Source organism: Lacerta agilis, chromosome 4 (genome assembly GCF_009819535.1).
Source record: "Lacerta agilis isolate rLacAgi1 chromosome 4, rLacAgi1.pri, whole genome shotgun sequence".
In the NCBI taxonomy this organism is placed as follows: Eukaryota; Metazoa; Chordata; class Lepidosauria; order Squamata; family Lacertidae; genus Lacerta; species Lacerta agilis.
In genome coordinates, this window is record NC_046315.1 from 95907628 (window position 1) to 95931175 (window position 23548).

At 42.1% G+C, this 23548-nt stretch overlaps 1 protein-coding gene across 2 annotated transcripts in view; it reads left to right on the top strand.

Moving 5' to 3' along the window:
- The window catches only part of PCDH9 (protocadherin 9), an 854181-nt gene extending 838040 nt beyond the window's left edge, over positions 1-16141 (top strand). For both annotated transcript variants that reach the window (XM_033147996.1, XM_033147999.1), the window contains one exon: positions 15392-16141. In XM_033147996.1, the coding sequence (XP_033003887.1) occupies positions 15392-15418 (27 nt within the window). In that variant the 3' untranslated portion in view covers positions 15419-16141. The remainder of the gene's footprint in view (positions 1-15391) is intronic.
- The last annotated feature ends 7407 nt before the right edge of the window (positions 16142-23548 follow it).

Sequence of the window (23548 nt, forward strand, 5' to 3'; positions counted from 1 at the left end):
TTCTAGGGATACTGTGCCTGCAACTACTTAGGACTTAGTACTGCCCACTACTAAGTTTGGAAAAGCAGCATTTGAAAAATAGATGTTGCTGTTGTCACCATCAGTATTTAAAAAACAAACAAACAGAAACCACATGTCTTCCATGAAGTAGTCCTTACACTAGTCTGGCCTGTTCAAATATTGTTTTACTTACTGGGTGCACCTGAGATATTTCTACCCTCTAACCTTTTTAGGGTCAGAATCAGGAATGCCTGTTCTTACTGTAATTTTATATACACTGTGATATGGGTTACATATATTTTATAGGAGCCCTTTAAAAAAAAATCAAACTCTTACTGTTATTGCAGGCCAAATGTCATGCTGCTGGAAAGAAATACTGAGCTAAAATAACAAGAAATAAAAGTCTAAGTGTATAGAGACTGACTCCAGCTCATAATAATACGAATTTCTAAATTTAACTCTATAATGGTCCCTTAACAATGATGTCCAACAGATCGTTTTAGTGTATTCATCACTGATTGCATATGATTAGGTCTAAATCATTTCGAGGCTCTGGAAGTTGATGATTAATCCATTAATTCAGCCAGTGAATGGATAATCATCAGTTTAAATTTGGCAATTAAATTTTTTCATAACTTCACTTTTAGATTAGTCTGTCTCTTAAGGGTGACATTGTTGGGATAAGACAAAGAGATATTTGAAGGGGGCACAAGTTTGGGATTAAAAAACATTATTATTATTTTAAAGATTTGTATAATCACACTATTGCGAACCGCAGGCAGCGAGAAATATCTGTAAACTGCAACTGGCATCTTCATTTTTTTTTAATAACATGGAACTTGTATAAAACATACAAATGCTTTAAAAATCCATAAAAAGTATCTCCTGTTTTTCCAAATTGAATTCCCAAACATTTTTCTCAACTGTTTATTTCTTTGTAGTCATCTGGAAAACAGGTTTCATCAAGTTAAAATTGGTTTAGTTCATGGTTTCTGAGGTTTTAAGTATGCTATCCATTGTTGTTTTTTCAAGGTGAATATATATGAGAACAGAGAAATGGTGACTCATTGCTTATAGGGAAATCTCAATGTGATTTTAAAAAAGTAGCAGGTCTGGCTGATGCTTCAATTGCCAACTTATTGCAGTTGAAACAGCTTGACCTATGAAGCTCTTTGAGGACCTAAATATTGGGTGGTATTCAACTCACATTTACGCAGAGCAGTCACATTGAAATCAATGGACCTAACATAGCGGGCAATCGTACGGCAAGATCCACTGGGGTGAGCAGTTTAGGATGCAGGAGATCTCCAGCTGAGCCAGATGTTATCTGATAAATGTAGCAATAATTCCAGGTTTGCCCCATCTTGTACATTTCTAGTTTCATTTACAAATCTTATTTAAAAAGCTGCCCATTGCCTTTGGTTCTCATTCTAATCACATTTCATTGGAAGCAAGCCTCATTAAAATCTATGATTTTTTTGGCATTTGTTTGCCTTCATTGGCAGTAGGTGCAAATGAAGTCATTCACAAAAGTGTTCCCTTCAAATTAATTACCAGATGCTTCGTGTGTAATTTAAACTGATGCTATGGTTGCTGTGCACTTCAGCCACTGAGCATTGTGACGAAATCAAAAATACGAAGGGTGAGAAATAAAGATAGTCAGAGAACATCAAAGGGGTTCTTAAGGTATAATGTTTGACGGTTGGAAGAATAGAGAGTTCAACCAGATCCATGGTTCTCCGCACATCAGGACTGAAAATGTGAAGATAAAAGAGTGCTCATCTGGGCAGCGATAGGAAATTGTTAGTTTTCAAGGTGGGAAAATATGTGTACTGATATAGAAGTTTTTGCAAGTAACTTTTTAAAGGTATGAGTAGTCCTGTTCTAGTCAGTGGAACCATTCATAATCATAAAGCCACTGAGGTGCACAGGTGTTTGAGGGAATTAGAGATGCTGATAAACTCAGTGGAGGTTGTACTGCCTTCCTTGACATTGATGTAATGTCATCCATTCAGCAGGACTGGATTTTTAGCTCCCTTGAAGCATTTTAAAATAGAAAATAGCTGAAGTATATCCAATGTCTCAATAAAAACTCTTGAAATGCAATTCTGGCTGGAAAGAAAGAGACAACCCCTTAAGAAAAGAGTGTTGAAAGTGATATGACTAAAGCACTGTTGCCCTTGGTTTAGTCGCACATTCCTTTGTCTCGCTGTCATCTTTGGTAAAACAGGTTTAGCAGGTTTTTAAAATTATTCACTAAAGGGAACTGTGCATGTAGAACAGTATTGCCCTCATTGCACTCTATTTCAGATCTTGTCTTTGTGACAGTTTTCCTGCCCTTTTCTTACTTTCACTACATTTCTGTAAAATAGACTAGTTTGAGAGGGAGTGGCCGGCCCACCGCCACACAGCCAGTTTTATTAGCTAAGGGGGGATCTGAATTTGAACTTGGGTCTGTCCAGTCCTTGTCTAGCACTCTGCAATATTATATTACAGTGGTACCTTGGGTTACGTACTTAATTCGTTCCGGAGGTCTGTTCTTAACCTGAAACTGTTCGTAACCTGAAGCACCACTTTAGCTAATGGGACCTCCTGCTGCCGCTGCACCGCCAGAGCATGATTTCTGTTCTTAAGCGGAGTTCTTAACCTGAAGCATACTTAACCCGAGGTACCACTGTATATTAATTACACTGGCACTCGCCAGATACAACTTAAGTGAAGTTGCTGGGGGTGAGCGTGAGGCAAGGAAGACCAGAACATTCTGCGTCCGTTTTTTTATCTTGGTATTGCAGTCTGGGAATTTCCTGAGGGTGCTACTCAGGTATCAAGTTCATTTCTTGAAGTCTGAACAACTACGATACAACTACGATATGGGGTCCGTCTTTCCCTTCCTTCCTTCCTTCCTTCCTTCCTTCTTTCCTTCCTTTCTTTTGGGATGATTAACCATTTACAGCCTGAGGTTCCCTCCAAGGGATTTTTGCCAGCCAAAAACTGTAGATGCTGAATTAGTGCGCTTTCTCAATCTCTCTCTCTCTCTCTCTCTCTCACACACACACACACACACACACACACAGAGAGAGAGAGAGAGAGAGAGAGAGCGCAACAAGGGAGTGGGATGAGCCCATGAGCCCAGTTGGCAATCACAGAACAATTTCCCATGACTTAAATCCCCTCTTCACCCCGCTCCCTTGAAGCAGGGGGACTTTTATTTAGGGGCCCTCACCCCATATTTTGAAGTTGTTTTCAGTTAAGTTTGGGTTATATCTTTACTATACCTTTACCTCGTTTTAGGGATTAGTCACGGCTGAGTATTTTATACTTTTTTCCTTGTCCACCATATAACAGCAGAGTACCCAATGTAGGTTGGGGGGAAGGAGAGAGATTTTATGCTGCAAGTTAATAGTTGGGGGTCTCTGAAGGCCAAGAAAAATCACCGGGCTGGACCTAGGATTAGCCAACCCGGCCTTAAAGAATAACAATATGCTTATCTTAGGGGCCTAGAAAGTGGTGGATCTCTTTCTCCATGGGTGCAGAGAGAGATCCGATGTTGAATTTCTGCTGCCGTGACGACTTCTGTAGCTCTCGTCCTACGGATGTTGGAATTTGTATACGTACTGCAGGAAGTTGGCTTATGTGAAATAACATGGAAATTTACACAACAGGTGATTGTTGCTTTTTAGAACATCTTAGGACAAATGAATGTCTAAGCAACAAATGCAACAAAATCTATCATACTTTAAGAAAATAGCCAAGAACACTTAGCCTATCCCAGATGCAGTGTAATTCCCCCCCCCCTAGAAAAATAGGTGTCGGTACTCACCATGAAATTGATACAGCAAGTGCCACACTTTTTAACAACAACAAAAAGGTGCGGGTATTGGATATCCTTGAGTACCCTCTGAAAAAAAGCACTGCCCAGATGTAAGGTGATCAGTTCTATCCTGTTGATCAGCTGCAGGCATCCACAGTAGCATTGAGGGCAAATGCACTTGAGATGTGCAAGGTGTTCACACCACAGCAGTCCAGGGGTGCAAAGTAGTAGTGATTCAAATACTTGTGTAGTGCGGAAGGTATGGTTAAGCAACAACTGGACTATAGTAGTTTCTGCAGACACTGACACCTGCATGTCTATTACCCAAGAGCAGGTCCACCGTCCCTCAGACCTTGTGGGGGGGCCGGACTGTATTTTTTTTTGGGGTGGTGGTGGTGGGAATGAATGAATTCCTATGCCCCACAAATAACCCAGAGTTGCATTTTAAATAAAGCACACATTCTACTCATGTAAAAACACGCTGATTCCCGGACCGTCCACAGGCCAGATTTAGAAGGCGACTGGGCCGCATCTGGCCCCCGGGCCTTAGGTTGCCTACCCCTGTTCTAGGGAGTGAACAGGGACCCACCATCCTGCCCCCTCAACTTTTCCAGTCAGTTAAGGAAGCATGGCACAACTTCCATCTGCAGCATTCAGAAATACTCAGTACGTCTATTGGATGACCAAATCGTTCTCAGTGTTTAGTCTAGATTATTCGGCATTTCTCTCAGCAAAAAAAGCATAAGCAAGTTCAATAAATTTCTATTCATTTTATCTCCCTAGCAGCTGGCTAAAACATCTCAACTAAATAACAGAAAATATGTGTTAATAAAGTGGGTATTAATCCAATGCTGTGGGTGCTCTGCTTTTATTAGCAAATATGTCAAATGCAGAAGGTTCATTTCAATCCCTTGCATAAATTTTTTAAAAATTTGGAAAAGATGGGGAATGCGACAAAAATGCTAATTTGGAAAAAGACAGAATTAGTTGTGGTAATGTTCTCCTCAGCAGTAGCTTCAGCAGTTAAAAAGATGGATGAGGTCCACGCCGTGAAATAGAAGGTACAGATTTACAAAGATGTGCTGGTATCTGTTCTTTTTGAGCTATAAAGTCTGTCTAAATAACCATATTCTCCCGGGGAGAGAATCTGCTGCTTTGGCTGCCTGTGTGTTGTTTTTGGACCATCTCCATCTCCAAATGTTGACGTTTCGTCTGTGACCAAGGAATAAAATCTGTGGGAGAGATGTGTAAAACTGTAATCCCCATTTATTTGATAACAAAAGGTTTTGCAGAATCCTGCTTGGTTTCTCCTCCACCACTTTTTTTCAAGGTGACTGCCTGCATCTAGAACACGACACTGATATTCCGCCCATGAACTAAACTCCTTTTCATAGCAATATTTTTAATTTGGAGTATGGAAAAGGCGCTAGTGGATTTGCCCTCAGCCTTTGCCTCTCATGCGTATTAATCAAGGTGCTACTTATCATAGGATGGGACCTAGAATAAATATTAATAATAAAAATTTATTGGGCTCCATGATCACTGGTGACAGCAGTCACGAAATTAAAAGACGCCTGCTTCTTGGGAGGAAACCTAGACAGCATCTTAAAAAGCAGAGACATCACCTTGCCGACAAAGGTCCGTATAGTTAAAGCTATGGTTTTCCCAGTAGTAATGTATGGAAGTGAGAACTGGACCATAAAGAAGACTGATCGCCGAAGAATTTTGAATTATGGTGCTGGAGGAGACTCCTGAGAGTCCCATGGACTGCAAGAAGATCAAACCTATCCATTCTGAAGGAAATCAGCCCTGAGTGCTCACTGGAAGGACAGATCCTGTAGCTGAAGCTCCAATACTTTGGCCACCTCATGAGAAGAGAAGACTCCCTGGAAAAGACCCTGATGTTGGGAAAGATGGAGGGCACAAGGAGAAGGAGACGACAGAGGACGAGATGGTTGGACATGAGTCGAAGCTACCAACATGAGTCTGACCAAACTGCGGGAACCAGTGGAAGACAGGAGAGCCTGGCGTGCTCTGGTCCATGGGGTCATGAAGAGTCGGACATGACTAAATGACTAAACAACAACAAATGATTATGTCTTCCAACCTTTTCCTTCCTGGGTTTATGTGCTATTGGCTTTGCTTTGGTTCTATATTGGTTCCCATATTTGGAGCTGGGAAGAAGTTTGCCTGCAAACAGACTGGCCCTGTTTGAGGTTTTGCCTTCCCCATAGCAACAGCCACAACTTTGGCAGATATAGGCATTGGGGCTGGAATCCTCAGTCTAACATCTCTTGGGGGGTGAAGTGGTGCGATAGCAGGGTACCCTATTAGAGGGGTCTGACTGGAGGCCTCTGTCCAAAATCCAAGGCATGCAGCAGATGGGCTTAGGAGGGCCCTACATGTAGACCCATGTCATGCTTTCAGCCTTCCACCTGGGGGTCTCAATGGCTTTACACCCAAAGCCTGAGCCCATTCCAACCTAGATCTGGAACCAATAAAGTTGTGGCCCATTTTTAAATCCCAGCACCGTTGCCCTTGTCCAGTTTGCTAACCTTTTCAGACTAGGCGTTGCTGCAGGTCACGGCTAGTGGGTCCCCAATGTCCACCACCACCCCACTTCCACTTCTAATTTGAATATCACCTTCCTATATTGCTGAACGCAAGGTGGTTTAGAAGCTAAAGAAACGGCGAAGTATTCAGCAATGTTCACATATCTTATAACAATCTAATCCAATACAAATAAGTCATACCATTATATACTTGAGTATAAGCCTAGTTTTTCAGCACACTTTTTGTGCTTTAAAAGCTGCCCTCGGCTTATACTCAAGTCAACCATTCCTTAAGAAGTGTACAAGAACGGTGGTTCTTTACTCTCCCCAGGCAGCTTGTTCCATTCCTGAACTGCTCACATAAACGCAAACTTTAGACCCCAGAAGGCAGAAAGCCTATCAGTTAAGGAAGTATTAAAACCCCACAGGTGCTCACTTTCCCTGGCTCCTGCTTAAACAGGACAGGATCCCAGCCTGCTCTGTATAACACAAGGGAACATTGCGCTGTAAGTTAAACCACAGAGCCCTAGGGCTTGCCGATCAGAAGAATGGCGGTTTGAAACCCTGCGACGGGGTGAGCTCCACAGCAGCAAAGGAGGAAGAGGAAGGAGCAGCCCAAATGGCTGCTTTGGGCTGCTTGTTCCTCCTCTACCACAGTGGCAAAGGTGAACCGGCTTATACTTGAGTCAATAAGCTTTCCCACATTTTTGTAGGGAAATTAGGTGTCTCGGCTTATATTTGGGTCGACTTATACTCGAGTATATACGGTAATTATTTTTGAAAAATGACTTTTGCTACCTTCCAGTCACAGCTGTATGGAATTATATGGCTGTTTGTATCCAGGATGTTCTTCTTCATACCTAGCAACACACACACACATATATCTTTGAGTGGGATTTATTTGGGGGCAGGGGAGAGCTGGTAATGTTGAGGTCTTGACTCTTCCTGAGTCAAAGGATAATTATCCAGCCTTTGAGCAAAAGGCCTTCGAAGCAGGAGGTGGAAATGTGGTCGGTCAGCTTGCCAGAAGCTACTCACTAATTGCGGCAGTGAGTTAATCAATGGAATAAGAGTTTAGCTTCTGGGTATAATAAAATGAGATAAAAGACCACTCAGAATTTCCACCATTAGGCAAGAGCAGGCACTTGACTGGCACAGATTAGTCTCTTGTATTCCACCTGCTTGCTTTTGAGGCAACATGAATGTGAGGCTGCCTGACAGCTATTAACAGAATAAAAACACAACAACAAAAGGCATTATTTTTGAGCACAATCAGATATAAATATTTACAAAGGCAATTTTAAGGAGTTCTTGCTTGCGTTCGACTGTGTTTGCCTTCAAAATATTTAAATTTGGAGACAGATGGCTTGTACAGTTTTATCAGCACTTGCGTCATTATATATTCAAGCAGCCAAGACTGATAACCAGATTTATTCTGGATTGTTTGGAGAACAAATAATTGGGGGTGGGGGGGGGGAAGGATGATGTTGGGAGGGGAGGAGAATTCAATGAAATACTTCAGCCTGTGGGAGGAAAAAAAAAACTCGATACGGAGATCTCAGTGACGTTTTTATGAAGAAAAGGGAAACAAATTAATGTAATTATAAAATTAAAAGCAGCAGGAACAGCTTTAAAGTGGTGTCAATTCAGAAAATTGGGAGAAAGCCATTGTATGGTGACAGTGCAGGGAAGAGATAATTACCATTAAGTCAACAGTATGCTTTCTTCTCTGTGCAAGGGAATTAAAAAAACAAAGCCAACAAACAAGGCCGCGTGCATTCCTGAAAGCATCGCTTCTCATCTTACTTAGGTCCACTCATGATCATAATTTCTCACTTCATCTTACAGTGCCAACCAGGAACAGATTTGAGATGGAAGGGGCAGTGAAGGGATGAAACTCACCCTGGATGGGAAGATGTCCCTTTGCATCAAGGAGGTTTTAGCTTTTGGTCTCTGGTATCACCAGTTTAAAAGTCTTTGGTGGAAAGACTGGGAAAACTCTTGCTTGAGACTGCCAGCTGGAGTAGGTTGCAGTGGGCAAGACTGACCAGTTCTCTGCCAGTGTGGTGTAGTGGTTAAGAGTGGTAGACTTTTAATCTGGTGAACCGGGTTCGCGTCTCCGCTCCTCCACATGCAGCTGCTGGTTGACCTTGGGCTAGTCACACTTCTTTCAAGTCTCTCAGCCCCACTCACCTCACAGAGTGTTTGTTGTGGGGGAGGAAGGGAAAGGAGATTGTTAGCCGCTTTGAGACTCCTTCGGGTAGTGAAAAGTGGAATATCAAATCCAAACTCTTCTTCTTCTTCTTCTTCTTCTTCTTCTTCTTCTTCTTCTTCTTCTTCTTCCTTAGCCCATGGCACGTTCATATGTGCATGGCTTTGCTCTTACCTCCAACGAGGCTTATGTCTGAGTAAACGTGAAACAAGTTTGGTTCCCATAAGGCCCTTGCAGTGTTGCTGACAGTTCGTGGTTATGTTCCAGGGTAGAGACTGTGTGTGTGTGTGTGTGTGTGTGTGTGTGTGTGGCACAGCCTATTTCTCTGGGTGTAGCTCCTAGGAATTTCTGAAATAAAGCCTAGAACAGCTGTTTTGGGACTACAATTCCCATCATCCCTAGCTAACAGGACCAGTGGTCAGGGATGATGGGAATTGTAGCCCCAAAACAGCTGGAGGGCCAAGTTTGGCCATGCCTGGCCTAGAACATAACCAACACATTCTGTATCCTGTGGATCAGTATTGTAATGTGGGGCGGAATCAATACTCGTTTGGAAACCAGGATGAACTTGATGATTCACAGCTTAATGTATGACTATTTGGAAGACTTGTAAGTTTTGATGAAATGATTTTTTTAAAGAAAATATGTGGTGGTTTATTCAGATGGACAAGTTATCACTTTATGGATACTTTAGTGTTTAGCCTTCAGTCCTGTGTGCTCCAGCAGCTTCCTTTGTAACAGTCTCCCTCTCACACTAAAAAGCGTCCTCCTCCGCCCCTCAGAAAAGCAGCAGGGTGTGGGGGTGGACAGGGAGCCATGTGCCCTACTTTTCAGGCACCAGTCCTCTACTTGATGGTGTCCTTCATTGGAAACAGTTGCTGGGTCCAGTCAGGTTGAAGGCTGAAGAGGGACCTTGAAACTGTGCAATGGGTCAGTGCGTCCGGCTGTTAACCAGAATGTTGGTAATTCAAGCCCCCCAGGGAAGGTTGTGGGCAGGATTCCTGCATCACAGGTCATGGGACTCAACAGACTCCCTCAGACTCCCTTCCAACTCTACAATTCTGCGACTCTATTATTCTACGAAATTTAGCATCTGGACAGTAGATCAAGCAAGTACACAGGCCAGTCATTCCCACTATGGCAAGATGTACTAATTTCTTTTGAAATTACAGTAATTGTTTCTAAATATGCATCTATAGATAGAAATTATCTTAGGCAAACCTGTGTCAGACCCTCAAAGTTTCCCTGTTTTCCAGGGACGTCCTTGATTTAGAGAAGCCGTCCCGGTTTCTGATTTGATCCTGGAATGTCCCACTTTTCTTTAGGATGTCCCTGATTTCATTGGAGAATGTCCCTGATTTCGTTGGAGCTGTCTGAAGGCAATATTGTATAGGGAAAGGTTTTTTAGTGTTTAATGTTTTGTTATGTTTTTATGTATGTTGGAAGCTGCCCAGAGTGGCAAGGGCAACCCAGTAAAATATAAATAGTAAAATTATCATTATGGAACGGGACGTCCCTGTTTTAATCGGAGAAATGCTGGAGGGTATGTTTTTGTGATATGTGTCACATCCAAAAGGACGAAATACAGGTGGCAACCTTAGGCTGGAGAATGGTGGTTTACTTTCTAATGGGACTCATATAAGCAATTAAAGGTAAAGGTAAAGGGACCCCTGACCATCAGGTCCAGTCGTGTCCGGCTCTGGGGTTGCGGCACTCATCTCGCTCTATAGGCTGAGGGAGCCGGCGTTTGTCCACAGACAGCTTCCGGGTCATGTAGCCAGCATGACGAAGCTGCATCTGAAAAACCAGAGCAGCGCACGGAAACGCCGTTTACCTTCCCGCCGGAGTGGTCCCTATTTATCTACTTGTACTTTGACGTGCTTTCGAACTGCTAGGTGGGCAGGAGCTGGGACCGAGCAACGGGAGCTCACCCCATTGCGGGGATTTGAACCACCGAATTTCTGATCGGCAAGCCCTAGGCTCTGCGGTTTAACCCACAGCGCCACCTGCATCCCCTTATTATACCAATTATAATTACACCCCCTTATTATACCAAGTGGTTCAATTTTCAACTAAAAGATTACTTTATTTCCTCCACCACCCCCATTCCAGAGATGATGCACACACAATATTTTGAACATTTCCCCTTCCCTCGATAACTGTAGCAATGGAGGGGGGGGGGGATGAACTGAAAATTCCCCATCTGCGAAGCAGCTTTTTTTGCATGTTAGCACTAACCAGGGTTAACTCTGATACAGCGTTAGCAAAAGAAATGTTTCTGATATTGGCTGGATGTCCCCAGTATTATAATTGACGTAGGAACAGGGAGTGAAGAAAACTATACATCTACTTGAAATGGTTTGCCCCAGGCACATCCCTGAGAATATGTGCAGATAATGCATTTCATCACCAAGAATATGCATTTAAATCGCTCTTCTGACAAACAGTTCCAAAGCCCCATATAAACTTTACCAACTTATCAGCTAGCAAAGCTTGCATAAACCCTGCACCAGAATTAAGTGCCTTAGATCTCGGGAGCTGTTACTGAGGAAAAGCAAACTAAATGAGAAATAAATCTCTCAAGAGACTAATTTGACATGGCTTAAAGGGCCACAAGCATATTTTCATTCCGACTTAAAAAACAGCTTATTACTCATTTAAAGCCCAAACGAAAATAGATGTTAGTTGTGTTTGAACTTGAGTTTAGTTTGTTTAGCTTCTGGATGAGGTCATGAAACGTGCAAGTTTGGTGCTGAGGCTTTCCTTTCAAAAATCCCTCCACTTCGAAATGGAGCCGTGTCCATTTCATGAAATGTGTCAGTTTATCATGAATGAGGGCGATGGGTTTTCTTCTTTTTCCTCTTCCACCTCGTCTTCCCTCTTTTTATTGTGCATTGAAAGATTTAATCCCTGCCAAACTATTCCCTTTTGGGTCAGCAAGATAGGATTGTATTATTGTTCGGGCAGAGAAAGAAAAATGAGAGAAACCTAATTAAAAGCAAATTGCTGTTGTCAGCAGAAAAGAAAATAATCAGCGTTTAACCTACAGATTAACCTTTCGAAATGTTAACAATATGCTGGAAATACTCCCTTTTACTAGCTGCTTCCCCCTCCCTCTGCGAAATACCTGTGTCACATTATAGCAGGGAGGACTCAGAGGCACGAGGAATGGCCAGGAAGGAGTTATAAAATAAAGATTTATTTTTTTACTCCATTAAAATTCAGGGATTCAAATGTAAAGCTATTTTAGACCCCCTTTAAAAAATAAGGGGAACTCCCAGTCTCAAATTATTGTATGTTTTTTAATGACATTTCCTTTAATTTGTGTTTGTGGGAGGCAGGTTATTGGCTTGTTTTTGTTTTACTATGTATTTCGTATTCTTGTTTTGTATTTTTCTCTTGTGAACTGTCCTGGGATCTTTGGATGAAGGGTGGCATAGAAATTTAATAAATAATGGTGATAATTATACTGATTTATATACCCACATGTATTCCTTGGGTTTAACACAAGTGAATTTAATAAAATAAATAAATTTATCGTACCCCCGCTTATCTGAGTAGGTTGCTTCAGCCATTCTGGGCAGCTTTTAAAACAAAACATCAAATATTAAAATCTTCCCAAAACAGGGTTGCCTTCAGATGAAAAGTCACCATTGTTTATTTCCTTGACATCTGATAGAGGGCGTTCTACAGGGAGGGTGCCACTGCTGAGAAGGCCCTGTGCCTGGTTCCTTGTAACCTCACTTCTCATAGTGAGGGAACCACTAAAAGGCCTTCAGAGCTGGACCTCCATGTCCGGGCTGAACGATGGGTGTGTGTAGAAATGCTCCTTCGGGAATACAAGGAGGAGGCAGTTTAGCACCAACACTTTGAATTGTGCTCAGAAGTGCAAAACGAGGCAAATAAAGTCAGGACTCTTTTTTTCCTTAAACATGCTTGGTGCTGTCGGATTACCCTCAGTTGAACATCTGTTGATATGCTATAATAATAATAATAATAATAATAATAATAATAATAATAATATATTTATACCCCGCCCATCTGGCTGGGCTTCCCCAGCCACTCTGGGTGGCTTCCAACAAAATATTAAAATGCAGTAATTGTGTAATGCTGCACAGAATGTTCTGCAAACCAGAATCACCAAGTACTGCATGCAAATCCCCAGGGACTTTTTTTTGCCAGTCTTTAGTGAAGCACATTTGAAGTTGTACCTAAGTCATACTTGAGAGCAGACCAAACGTTGTCTTAACTAACTTAAGTGCATTGATTTTAATGGGGCTATTCCTAGCATGATGAGGTCAAGTACGACTGCTGGCTTCTCTTGAAATTACAGTGGTGCCCCGCTAGACGAATGCCTCACTAGACGAAAAACTCGCTAGACGAAGGCATTCGTCTAGCGGAAGGCTGCCCCGCTAGACGAAAAAGTCTATGGGGCTGCCTCGCAAGACGAAAAATTTTCGTCTTTTTTTTCGTTTTGCGGAGCACGGCTGTCATTGCCGCTCCACAAGACGAAAAACCCGCTAGACGAAAATTTTCGCAGAACGAATTATTTTCGTCTAGCGGGGCACCACTGTACTTGTCTGTTTCCCTCGAGAAAAAGGCCAAATTTGCTCTAGTACAAATCTGGTAGCAGCTTACAGAATGTAGGGGTCCCCCTCCCAATTTCTGCCAGCCCCTCCTCCTGGTTTCCATACTCTGGATTCCTTAAAATCATTTCCCCCCCTTTTTTTTTTTTTGCTGATGGGACAGTGATCGGATCCTCTTTCTGTGTTTTCCTCTTCTCTGTTTTGGGTTGCCCTTTAAAGCACTTTTGACTACAGCCTTCCTGACTATCAGTTAACTTCGTGCTCCAAATAAATCAGTAATTTCCTTCCTATCACCTTCCTGTCACTTGATTTTAATCAAGAAACCATTGACTGTCTGTACACACGGTAATGAAAGCAACTTTGTTTCTTTAGGAACAAGAGAAAGAGTAGCCTTAAAGAAATTGCCTTTGCTGTTGGTAATTTGCAACTGAAATATATATATTTAGAATCTTGTGAGGGAGTTGATGGATAGCACTGAAAAATACAGAGCTAAGTCAGATTCGATGGTGCCTTTTTGCATTCCTTGGTTTCTCACCATACCCACACCGGTCAGATCAATAACTCATCCGCAGTTTGACTCCACTGCATAGAAAAGGAGTGGGTCTGCACTGGTGGTAATGTATGTCAGAACCCATTATGTGAATTTGTGGGTTGGCTGGCATTTCCAGCTTGAGTTTGAAAAAAAAAATGCAACAAGGCTTTTACATTATGTTCCCACTTGAGAGGCTTTAATTTATTTATTTTTTAAAAAAGGTAGAGTACATATTATGTGTACCCCTTGCACACACGTAGACTTGGCACAGAAGGTCAGATGAATGTGTGGAGGTTGGGGGAGCTTGTAGTTTTGATATTTAAAAAAAAACGTTTGTAGCTGAAACACATTATCTGTCAGATCTACTTACATTAGATTCACGCTTTGAACATCACAGGCCGCAACCATTTTGGGCACGTCCAATGGACACGTGATGGCTGACGCGTGGGTCCTTTTGACAGAATATGGTTCTATCTAGCAGTCCTAAGCAAGAAATTCAGGATGGGTTGGGTTGTGGGAGAAACTCTGTTCTGCTTGCATTTTCATGCAACTCTACACAATCCACACCAATATGCAGCTATTATTCAAAAACGGACTTGTACAGCGACCTCTCTAACTAATAAAAAGAAATGCATTTAAAGAAAAAAAAGACTTCTCTGTTTTCATGCTTCCCAGAGAATCTTTCCATTAAGTAGGTCAGATAAGTGGACTGAAGACGCTGTTAGTGTCTCAGTTCCCTAGACTGAAATGTGTAGCTTAGGGGTATACCAGGAACCATTGCTGTCACGAGTGCCTGACCTGCCAATGCAGAGTGTTGCTGCTAGTTCCTGAGAGGGGGAGAAGTGATACAGGAAGGTGAGGGCACGGTGGCAGGAAGATTGGAGTGGCTCTGCCTGCCCTGCCACCGTGCCCTCCTCGCCCTCTCAGGAACTGGCAACAGCGTTCAGCATTGGAAAGCTGCCCTCCCTATGTTGCCCCACATGGTTTAGTTGGTGTTTTGAGGGTCTTCATGGTTTATTGGTTTCTTTTTTCTTTTTTAGTTAAAATAAACTTTATTCATAATTCAAATCTTACAAAAGATAAAAACAAATACATTATCTTTCTCATTCCCATTGTCCCCCTTCCCCTCCCCTCCCCTCTCCCCCTCACCAATACGTGATTTTATTTACACAATATTTGACTTTATCTTTTATAGTTGTGTTGTTACTTCCATTATCGTTATCCTAAATCCTTTATTTTCCTTAATATTTTCCCCTGTCCAATTCATACCAAATCCACCAGAATATCAATATCTGAACAATATACCCTTAAGTAATCTTTCACTCCTTCTCATTCCTTTTTTATTTCTTGATTGGGGCGACCTCTAATATTAGCCGTTAATTATTGGTTTATTGTTGAAGAACTGGACAAAGCACGGTGTAAAGTCTTTCATATGGATTTGTGTGTGTGCTGTTGTTATAACAGTAAATTGCTTGCACTGCTTATGAATTGTTGTTGCAGGTGTTAATTACCCACCTTATACCCCTGTGGTCCTAGTCAGGTGAATAGATTAGTCAGGCAGGCAATATACATATATAATTAAATGAATAAGTAACACTTTTTATTAAAAGACAGAAAAAAAATCTAACCCCCCCTTTTCTCTCTTTCTTCTACTCCCTACCCCTTCTGTCTGCTGCCTGTGCCCACATCTCACCACAGATGGACCTCTTGGCCCTCGAGGATTAGCTGAAGCTACTGAGATGTGCACTCAAGAATGCCTGGTCCTGGGTCACTCAGACAACTGTTGGATGCCTCCTTCTTTGGGTTCGTACCAGCAGCCAAAGTCTCCACTCTCCACCTTTGCACCTCAGAAGGAATGGGTTAAGAAAGACAAACTGGTGAATGGCCACACGTTGACCAGAACCTGGAAAGAAGACAGCAACAGAAACCAGTTCAGTGACCGAAAGCAGTTTGGCTCGGGGGAAGGCCATTTCAACCCTGGCAACCCCATGGCTGACATTCCTTTGGCTAACTTGAAATCCTATAAACAAGCATCAGGACCAGTGGAGAGTCCGAAGGAGAACCAGCTATAAGGAAAGGCTTCTTTGGAGCAGTGACTTTAGCCTAGTTAGACTTGCTAATAGTGTGTGTGTGTGTGTGTGTGTGTGCGTGTCTCAGAGCTTTATGTACTGAGTAGACCTCTAGAACTATGCGTCACATAGCAGAGATATGCATAACTTTGTGGTAGCTCCATGGAACTGCAACACAAAAGAGCATTTCTACTAGTTGTGTGGTTTTGTTAAATAGAAATAATCAAACTCTTACAGAGAATCTCTCCAGTTTGCAAAATATCTTAAGTTTTTTTCAATTTGCTTGGGATAACGGGTGGGGGTTTGTTTATGTTCCTTTTGTTTTTTTGACCCTGGACTTGCTGCTGCAAACAGTAGAAGATTCACATGGAGAGAGAGAGAGAAAAAGAAAGAGAGAGAGTATGCGTGAGAGAGAGAGAGGCGGTGGATTGCAATTCTTAGAAAGCATATCCGATTAGGAAATTGTGTTATTGTTACCATTGATCTTGTGCTGGGACTGCTATACTTGACATATTTACTGAAACAAAACAACTAAAATTGCAAACATTAAACCTACTGTGCTATTAACAACGTTAGTGGACACTTGTTAAGTCAATCAGTGTTCAAGTACTTGTAAATAGAATCAATTATTATTAATAACTTTTGTGTACTTATAACGGTCACCTAAAAAAAAAATACTGTAGCATAATTCTGTGTTTCACAGTTGCTTTTTTCTACTTTATTTCATTTGCTTCCTGTTGTTTTGCTATTATTTTCTTATTTCTTTTGGTGATGGTGTTTCTGTGTTGGTAGTCTGTCTGACACACAATGTTCCAAGGAGCTCAAAACACTTGTGTTAAAAAAAACTGAGGAAAAGAGGGAGGGGAGGGAAATATTTTATTTTACTGTTACGATGACAAGAATTTGCCAATAAAACCATTTGCCAATTCTGAAACAACACTTGAAGTAAGGGCTTTGAGATTTTAGCCACTATTATTTTTGTTGCTTTTTTCTGATTTGCAAAGAGAAAGATAACGGCAACCATGATAGCAGCTGAATGGACATTGGCTGCAAAAATTAGGTGGAGGGTAAGGGGAACAATCTGCTGAGTGGTTCCAATATACGAGCCCCATAGAAGTGAATGGGAGATGCCCAAGTGCCCATTCATATCAATGGAGCTTGTGCGGGAGCATTTCTTGAGTTATTTTGTACCCAGTAAATCCATATCTAACAATTGCTTTTTTAAAACGATTGGGCTGTGTGTGTCTATACCTAAGACAGTTTGTATTGCTCAAATGGCAGCGGTTGTGTTGATCTTCATCTGCATTGATGTTGTAGTAACACAAGTGTTTTTAGATCATAGCCACAAAATATTTAATGTGTCGTGCCTTCATGATGTAACCAAGCATTCTCCTGGTAGGCTAGTTGGGGGAAATGAAAGGGTTCAATCTCTAATTCTTGCTGTTTAACTGTTTGTTACCATAGTTGGTCAATGCCTGGCAGGTACCAGTGTCGCGTCACTTGAATCAAACCAGCAAAGTGACTCCTAATGTTAATAAGATCTCAGTTGCACGTCTAATAAATCCTAATCTGAACATTCTTAGGCGTTTTTTTTCTTAAGGCATGACAGACAATTTAAACAAATAGCATGCAACATGGGCGGGGGGGAGGGGAGTCCTTAAAAGTACAAAGGGGAAAAAATTATCTTATTCCACAGTTAAACATCCGTCTTAAAATAAACACACAGAAAAATAAAGGTAGCTAATATTGATGGTTAATTTGTTCTTACCAAAACTAACCGAAGTTATTTTGTATATAGCAGTTCACGTTTTCTTTCCTCCACAATATACAAAGCATAAAATGGGTCAGGGGTGCATTGCTTATTGCAGTACTTATGTCAGTTTGTGAGGGGTGTTTGATGACTTTGACCGAATAAATATCTAAACAGTTATCCTTGTTACTGCTTTGCCAGTTCAACGTTATTTACAGTTATTCAGCTTTTGCAATAAATGTTCTGAATTCCTGATTGTCTTGTGGGAGTTCTTGGCCTGGTGCCTTCTTAAGATTTTTTCCTCATTGAAGGAAACGGGGAGGGGAATCGCTGTGGAGAAATCTTGACCTTAAGTGTGGCAGCTAAATAAAATTATGGCAATGGCTCACGCTATAGGGGAAGGCAATATTTAAAAAAGATGTTAACAGGCAGAAGTTGCTGACCAGGATTAACTGAGCCTCTATTTCGCTTTGCCAGAACATTGTGGGTGTCAAAGGGGCGGTAATGGTCCCAATCTTATTTTTCTATTTGAATGTTCTGCCTGCCTCTCTTTTGACGTGCCTGGAGGTGTTACTGTAGGCAACCTGTGGAGTGTCGGTGAGGGGAAAATCAGAGATGGTGCTCCATCCATCCATTTCTAAATCCCTCCTCCCAACAAATTAAGGGTCACTTTATCCATGGTCGATTTGCATGGTAGGGAGGTGTGAAATATTTCTGCTCCCTGTCGGAATTTTCATGAACCTTATAAATAGTAGGTTAACCTTCTAGAAATTTCTACAGGTGTCTCACCTGGTCCATTTTAGGTATCAAATTGGTGGCAATTTAGAGACACATTACGCACCACCCACCTGCCCCCTATCACAACAGAAATCCTTTTAGCTTCTCTTGAAATTCATACACATATTTTGCCTCAGCAGAAGCCTCAAATTACTATTTTTTGTTAGGTTTTCCACCCTCTTTGTTACCTTTCTACAGTTGCCAGGCTTCTGAAACAATATTGGGGCTAATGCCACACTACGGACTAAAGGATGCTTTTGTTATCTGACATGAATTATTATCCAATTCTTGGAAACCTGTTATTAAATTGTTTTCCTTCTACATATCATGTTCACTTGATTGTCCCTTACGCTCAGAAGTCGAATACTTTGAGGCGCTTGGTACCATATGCCGAGGAACATCAATAAGGCAGGAGAAAAATATTAAAATTTGGTTGTCTATTATATGTGAGTACACACAGGCACACACACAAAAAAATCAAACACATGGTGACAATGTTGGTAGAACAAAGTCATATGATGTATTCATGGCAGTGTGTACTCAGGTGATTTCCCCCATGTTTTCGCTTGACAGCATCTAAGAGTAGAAACAATGCATTTGTATGATGATTGCACTGATCACTCGATTACATAATACGTACCGTCAACTGATCATGGAAACAGAATGGGCAAATACCTGACACCGATGGAACAGGATGACAAATAGAAAGTGCTCTTCAATGCAATGGCTTTTCAAATCCTACGTCGTTTCTGCAGCTTGGATACACATACAGAACTGCTGTGGGAACTTTGCTGGCTGACAAGACTTGGAGCTAGAACACAATAATGTCTATTCATAAGCACCATCATGATCACTGAGTGAATACGGTTGCATATATGTAGAATTTATTGTGAATAAAGACTCGGGTATGTGTTTCTCATAAAGTATTCATGGGGGGAAATTGGTTTAAAGGTGGATTTGAAGGGAGAGACACCTGGTTCTGTATAGGTCTTTGGGAAAGCAGTTGTTGGGAGTGGGTGTTTTTGTTTGAGAATGTGTCTACACTAACAGCAGAACATGTGGAAGACTAATTCTGAGTGCAGGGACAACTGCATACCCACAATTCCCTGCACATAGAAATCTAGCTATCAGGGAGACATCTTAGCTTAGGTCTTCCTTCATACCTGGTGTTTTCTATGCTTAACCAGCTTTCTTTGTACTATATACTTTGTACTATGTCAGCATTCAAGCTCTGAAGTCCAGGAACAGTTTCGTTGCATTATCTATTGATTTTGAGATCGGCCCCCTGAAACCACACTTCTTCTCCATTCAGGCCCAAGAATCACTCAAGAGAATCAGGATGAGTAATGTTGCAAACCAACTCACATACTGAATGGAAGATGAAAGAGAATACTTTCTTCTTTAAAATAAACCGTCCAGTTTACTTGGAAGGTTGTTTGCCGGTAATCTTAAACCTTGAGAAGAGCTTCTGAATAAATTCTGTTCATTAAGAAAAAAGCGTTTAGAGATCAGCTTTAATATGGGAGCACGCCAAGAACTTGATCTAAATCCAATTAAAGGCAGTGGGAATTGTGCCATGGGCTTCAATAGGATCTGCAGTTGGCCCTATATGCGTGCTTGGTGAATTACACCTTCATTTCCAGCCAATAGGCTGGCGCAGTCCCTCTGGCATCCCCGACACTGCTGGGTAAATCCCATATATCTCTAAATAAGCCCTTAGTTTACATCCTGACAGGAATTCAACAATGTGGCAGAGAAAGGGCAGTGTTCCTCCCCCGGCAGAGGATGAACATGCAGATCAGCCCAAGGGACCATTCAAATGCTTGTTAGGATCACATGAACCAGAGCCAGGCATTAAGGGGTGATTAGCAGTGAGCCTGCTTGGCTGTATCTGGAGGCTTTGCTCCTGTCACTTGCAGGAGCTGCCTCTCAGCAGGGGAACACAACAACGGCCTTTTCCTCTCCTCAGAAGACTGCAGAATTTTGCAAACTGATAGGAAAACAGAAACTGTAATAGACTTTTTTGTGGTTAGGGAAACCCAGTCAGATGGATGGGGTATTATTATTATTATTAATTATTATTATTATTATTATTACTTTCTCCTACTGAAAAAGATAACAGTAACATAAGTAAATAAATAACAATTCAACTCCATTTAATTTTGTCAAGAGTGTAAGTTTTACGAGAGCCAGTGTGGTGTAGTGGTTAAGAGTGGTAGACTCGTAATCTGGTGAACCGGGTTCATGTCTCCGCTCCTCCACATGCAGCTGCTGGGTGACCTTGGGCTAGTCACACTTCTCTGAAGTCTCTCAGCCCCACTCACCTCACAGAGTGTTTGTTGTGGGGGAGGAAGGGAAAGGAGAATGTTAGCCGCTTCGAGACTCCTTCGGGTAGTGATAAATCGGGATATCAAATCCAAACTCTTCTTCTTCTTCTTCTTCTTTACTTCTGCCTCAAGCATGCAAACTGATAGGTGATTTTCAAAATTAAGAATACATAATAATTATGAATACATATTCACTAAGAAAGCTGTACTATACAATAAGAGGTTATCACTGTATTATTGACAGGGACCATGCATAATTAACGGGCCACCGTGTGGTATTATATTCCCAAGAGCCAAATGAAAAGGGAGAGGAGACAGCAGCAGAGAGACAATTGTTTTATCCCCAGAACAAAACTTGCGCAGTGGCAGAAAAGCAAAAGACATGCCTGTTTAGTCAGCCCCTGTCCCAACAACACTCTGCATTGCGCTTTTAAGACACAGCATAGGATGAAGATCATCTGTGGCTCATTGAAATTTAATTTGTAAGGCTCTTTCAAGCCCAGAGTAACTTCAACTGGTCACAGGACTTCAGTGATCCCTGTCTGATGAACCAAGATGTGGAAACAAAATAGAAAATTCTTTCCAGTAGCACCTTAGAGACCAACTGAGTTTGTTCTTGGTATGAGCTTTCGTGTGCATGCACACTTATCTGAAGAAGTGTGCATGCACACGAAAGCTCATACCGAGAACAAACACAGTTGGTCTCTAAGGTGCTACTGGAAAGAATTTTCTATTTTGTTTCGACTATGGCAGACCAACACGGCTACACACCTGTAACAAGATGTGGAAGCAAGCCACTTTAAGGATATTTGAATCTGCCTTAAGGTCTAAAACCCTATCAACTTTCTCCCAAATCCCACAAGCAGGAACCCCAACTCTACCATGACTTTCACCTTGGGAAAATGTGGGAACTAAGGTTTTGTTTAAACTACTTTATCAGAAGATTTTCATAATAATATACAACATTACAAATCTGTATCACCCTTCCCAACCTATTTGAAACAGTGAAACCCTATATAGTTAGGGTTGCCTTTTTAAAACAAAAACAAAGCCAAGCCAAACTTTTCTTCCTTTTTGCAAGCTGCTAGACATGGCGAATCCACCAGGCAGGCAGGGCGAAAAAGCAACGCTGGGCACTTCGCACCTTGGGGAGTGCAAGCTTAAGAGCCCCCCCCCCCCCCGGCTTTGCAAAACTTCACGGTAGTGTGTGGGGAGGGGGATAATCAATTGGAGGAAATGGAGAGGAGAGAGAAAGAGACTCTTTCTAAACGGGCAGAGGAGGACTTCCAACCACCTTCCCACCCATCCACAAACGCTGCCACCAAAACAGCTGCAGAATCTTTTCCTGCCCCAAATGCAACTCGCCAGGGAGACCTCATGCCTCCCCTCTACCTTGAAATCATGCAATGGCCAAAGGAATGAAAGGGAACCAGAAGGAGGGGGGCTTCCCCTGACCCCACAGGAGAGCCAGGCATCAGCTGATCTGCCCCATCCCAGCATGCACCATAGAGAAAGGGAAAGGGGTAGAGCGATCCTTGCATGCACACTTCCTTGCACTGCTTGCAAAGCAAGTCTTTGTCCAGAGAGCAGGTGCATCCATAGATATAGGGAAAAGGAAAGAGTGATACTTACATGCACACTTCCTTGTTCTAACAAAATAGAAAAATTCCTTCAGTAACTGCCTCTACCTCTATCTCACATATGTATCTGAAGAAGTGTGCATGCACACGAAAGCTCATACAACACTGTCCAACCATCTCATCCTCTGTCGTCCCCTTCTCCTTGTGCCCTCCATCTTTCCCAACATCAGGGTCTTTTCCAGGGAGTCTTCTCTTCTCATGAGGTGGCCAAAGTACTGGAGCCTCAACTTCAGGATCTGTCCTTCCAGTGAGCACTCAGGGCTGGTTTCCTTAAGGATGGATAAGTTTGATCTTCTTGCAGTCCATGGGACTCTCAAGAGTCTCCTCCAGCACCATAATTCAAAAGCATCAATACTTCGGCGATCAGCCTTCTTGATGGTCCAGCCATCAAATCCCAACGCGGCTACCTACCTGTAACTTCCTGGTTCTGTTTGCAAAAACCCGGACATTTTGCCGCTTTAAAAAAAAATCCCCCAGATGGTGATTTCGCCCTTGGAATCGCGGACATATCCAGGATAAACTGGACATAAGGCAACCCTAAAGGTACTTGAACAGGGAGCTTCCTATAGAGGTGAGTGGGAAGAGGAAGCCACTGCAGGCCGGAAGCTCATGGAGTAAGCCTGGCTCTTCCAGGCATCGCCAAACTTGGCCCTCCAGATGTTTTAGGATTACAATTCCCATCATCCCTAGCTAACAGGACCAGTGGTCAGGGATGATGGGAATTGTAGTCCCAAAACATCTGGAGGGCCAAGTTTGGCTCTTCCTGTATGAGTTCACCTGAAGTGCCTGCAGTCTGTTTCCAAGGGAAGCAGCTCTGCATGACAACAACCTAAGTTTCACAATATAAGGTTGAATCCTAACACAAGGTTATCAGACGTCCCCGTTTCCAGGGGACAGTCCCCGGATTTACAAATCATTCCCCATACAAAATCAATTGAAGCTGAAAAGTGTCCCCGGATTCATTGAAAAAAAAATCTGGTAACCTTATCCTAACAGGCCTTTCACAAAACCTCTTTTTACGGCAACACATACCAGAAGTGGGAACCATTTTTCTAAAAAGCCATCATGGAAATTGGTGTAAAAAGCAGACCTTTGTTTTGAATATATATTCCCATGTGCCTGCTCATTACACCAACATTTACCGCCTGGAGGAACATGAGGACTTTAGCTGTGGAACTTTTCTCGTTTTGGGTACAACTCACCACTGGTGTGAAAAGCTAAACCTCCCTCTCTCTCTAATAATAGTGATATGGAAGAGTTGTGCAAATGAGAATGAAGAGGAACACAAACTT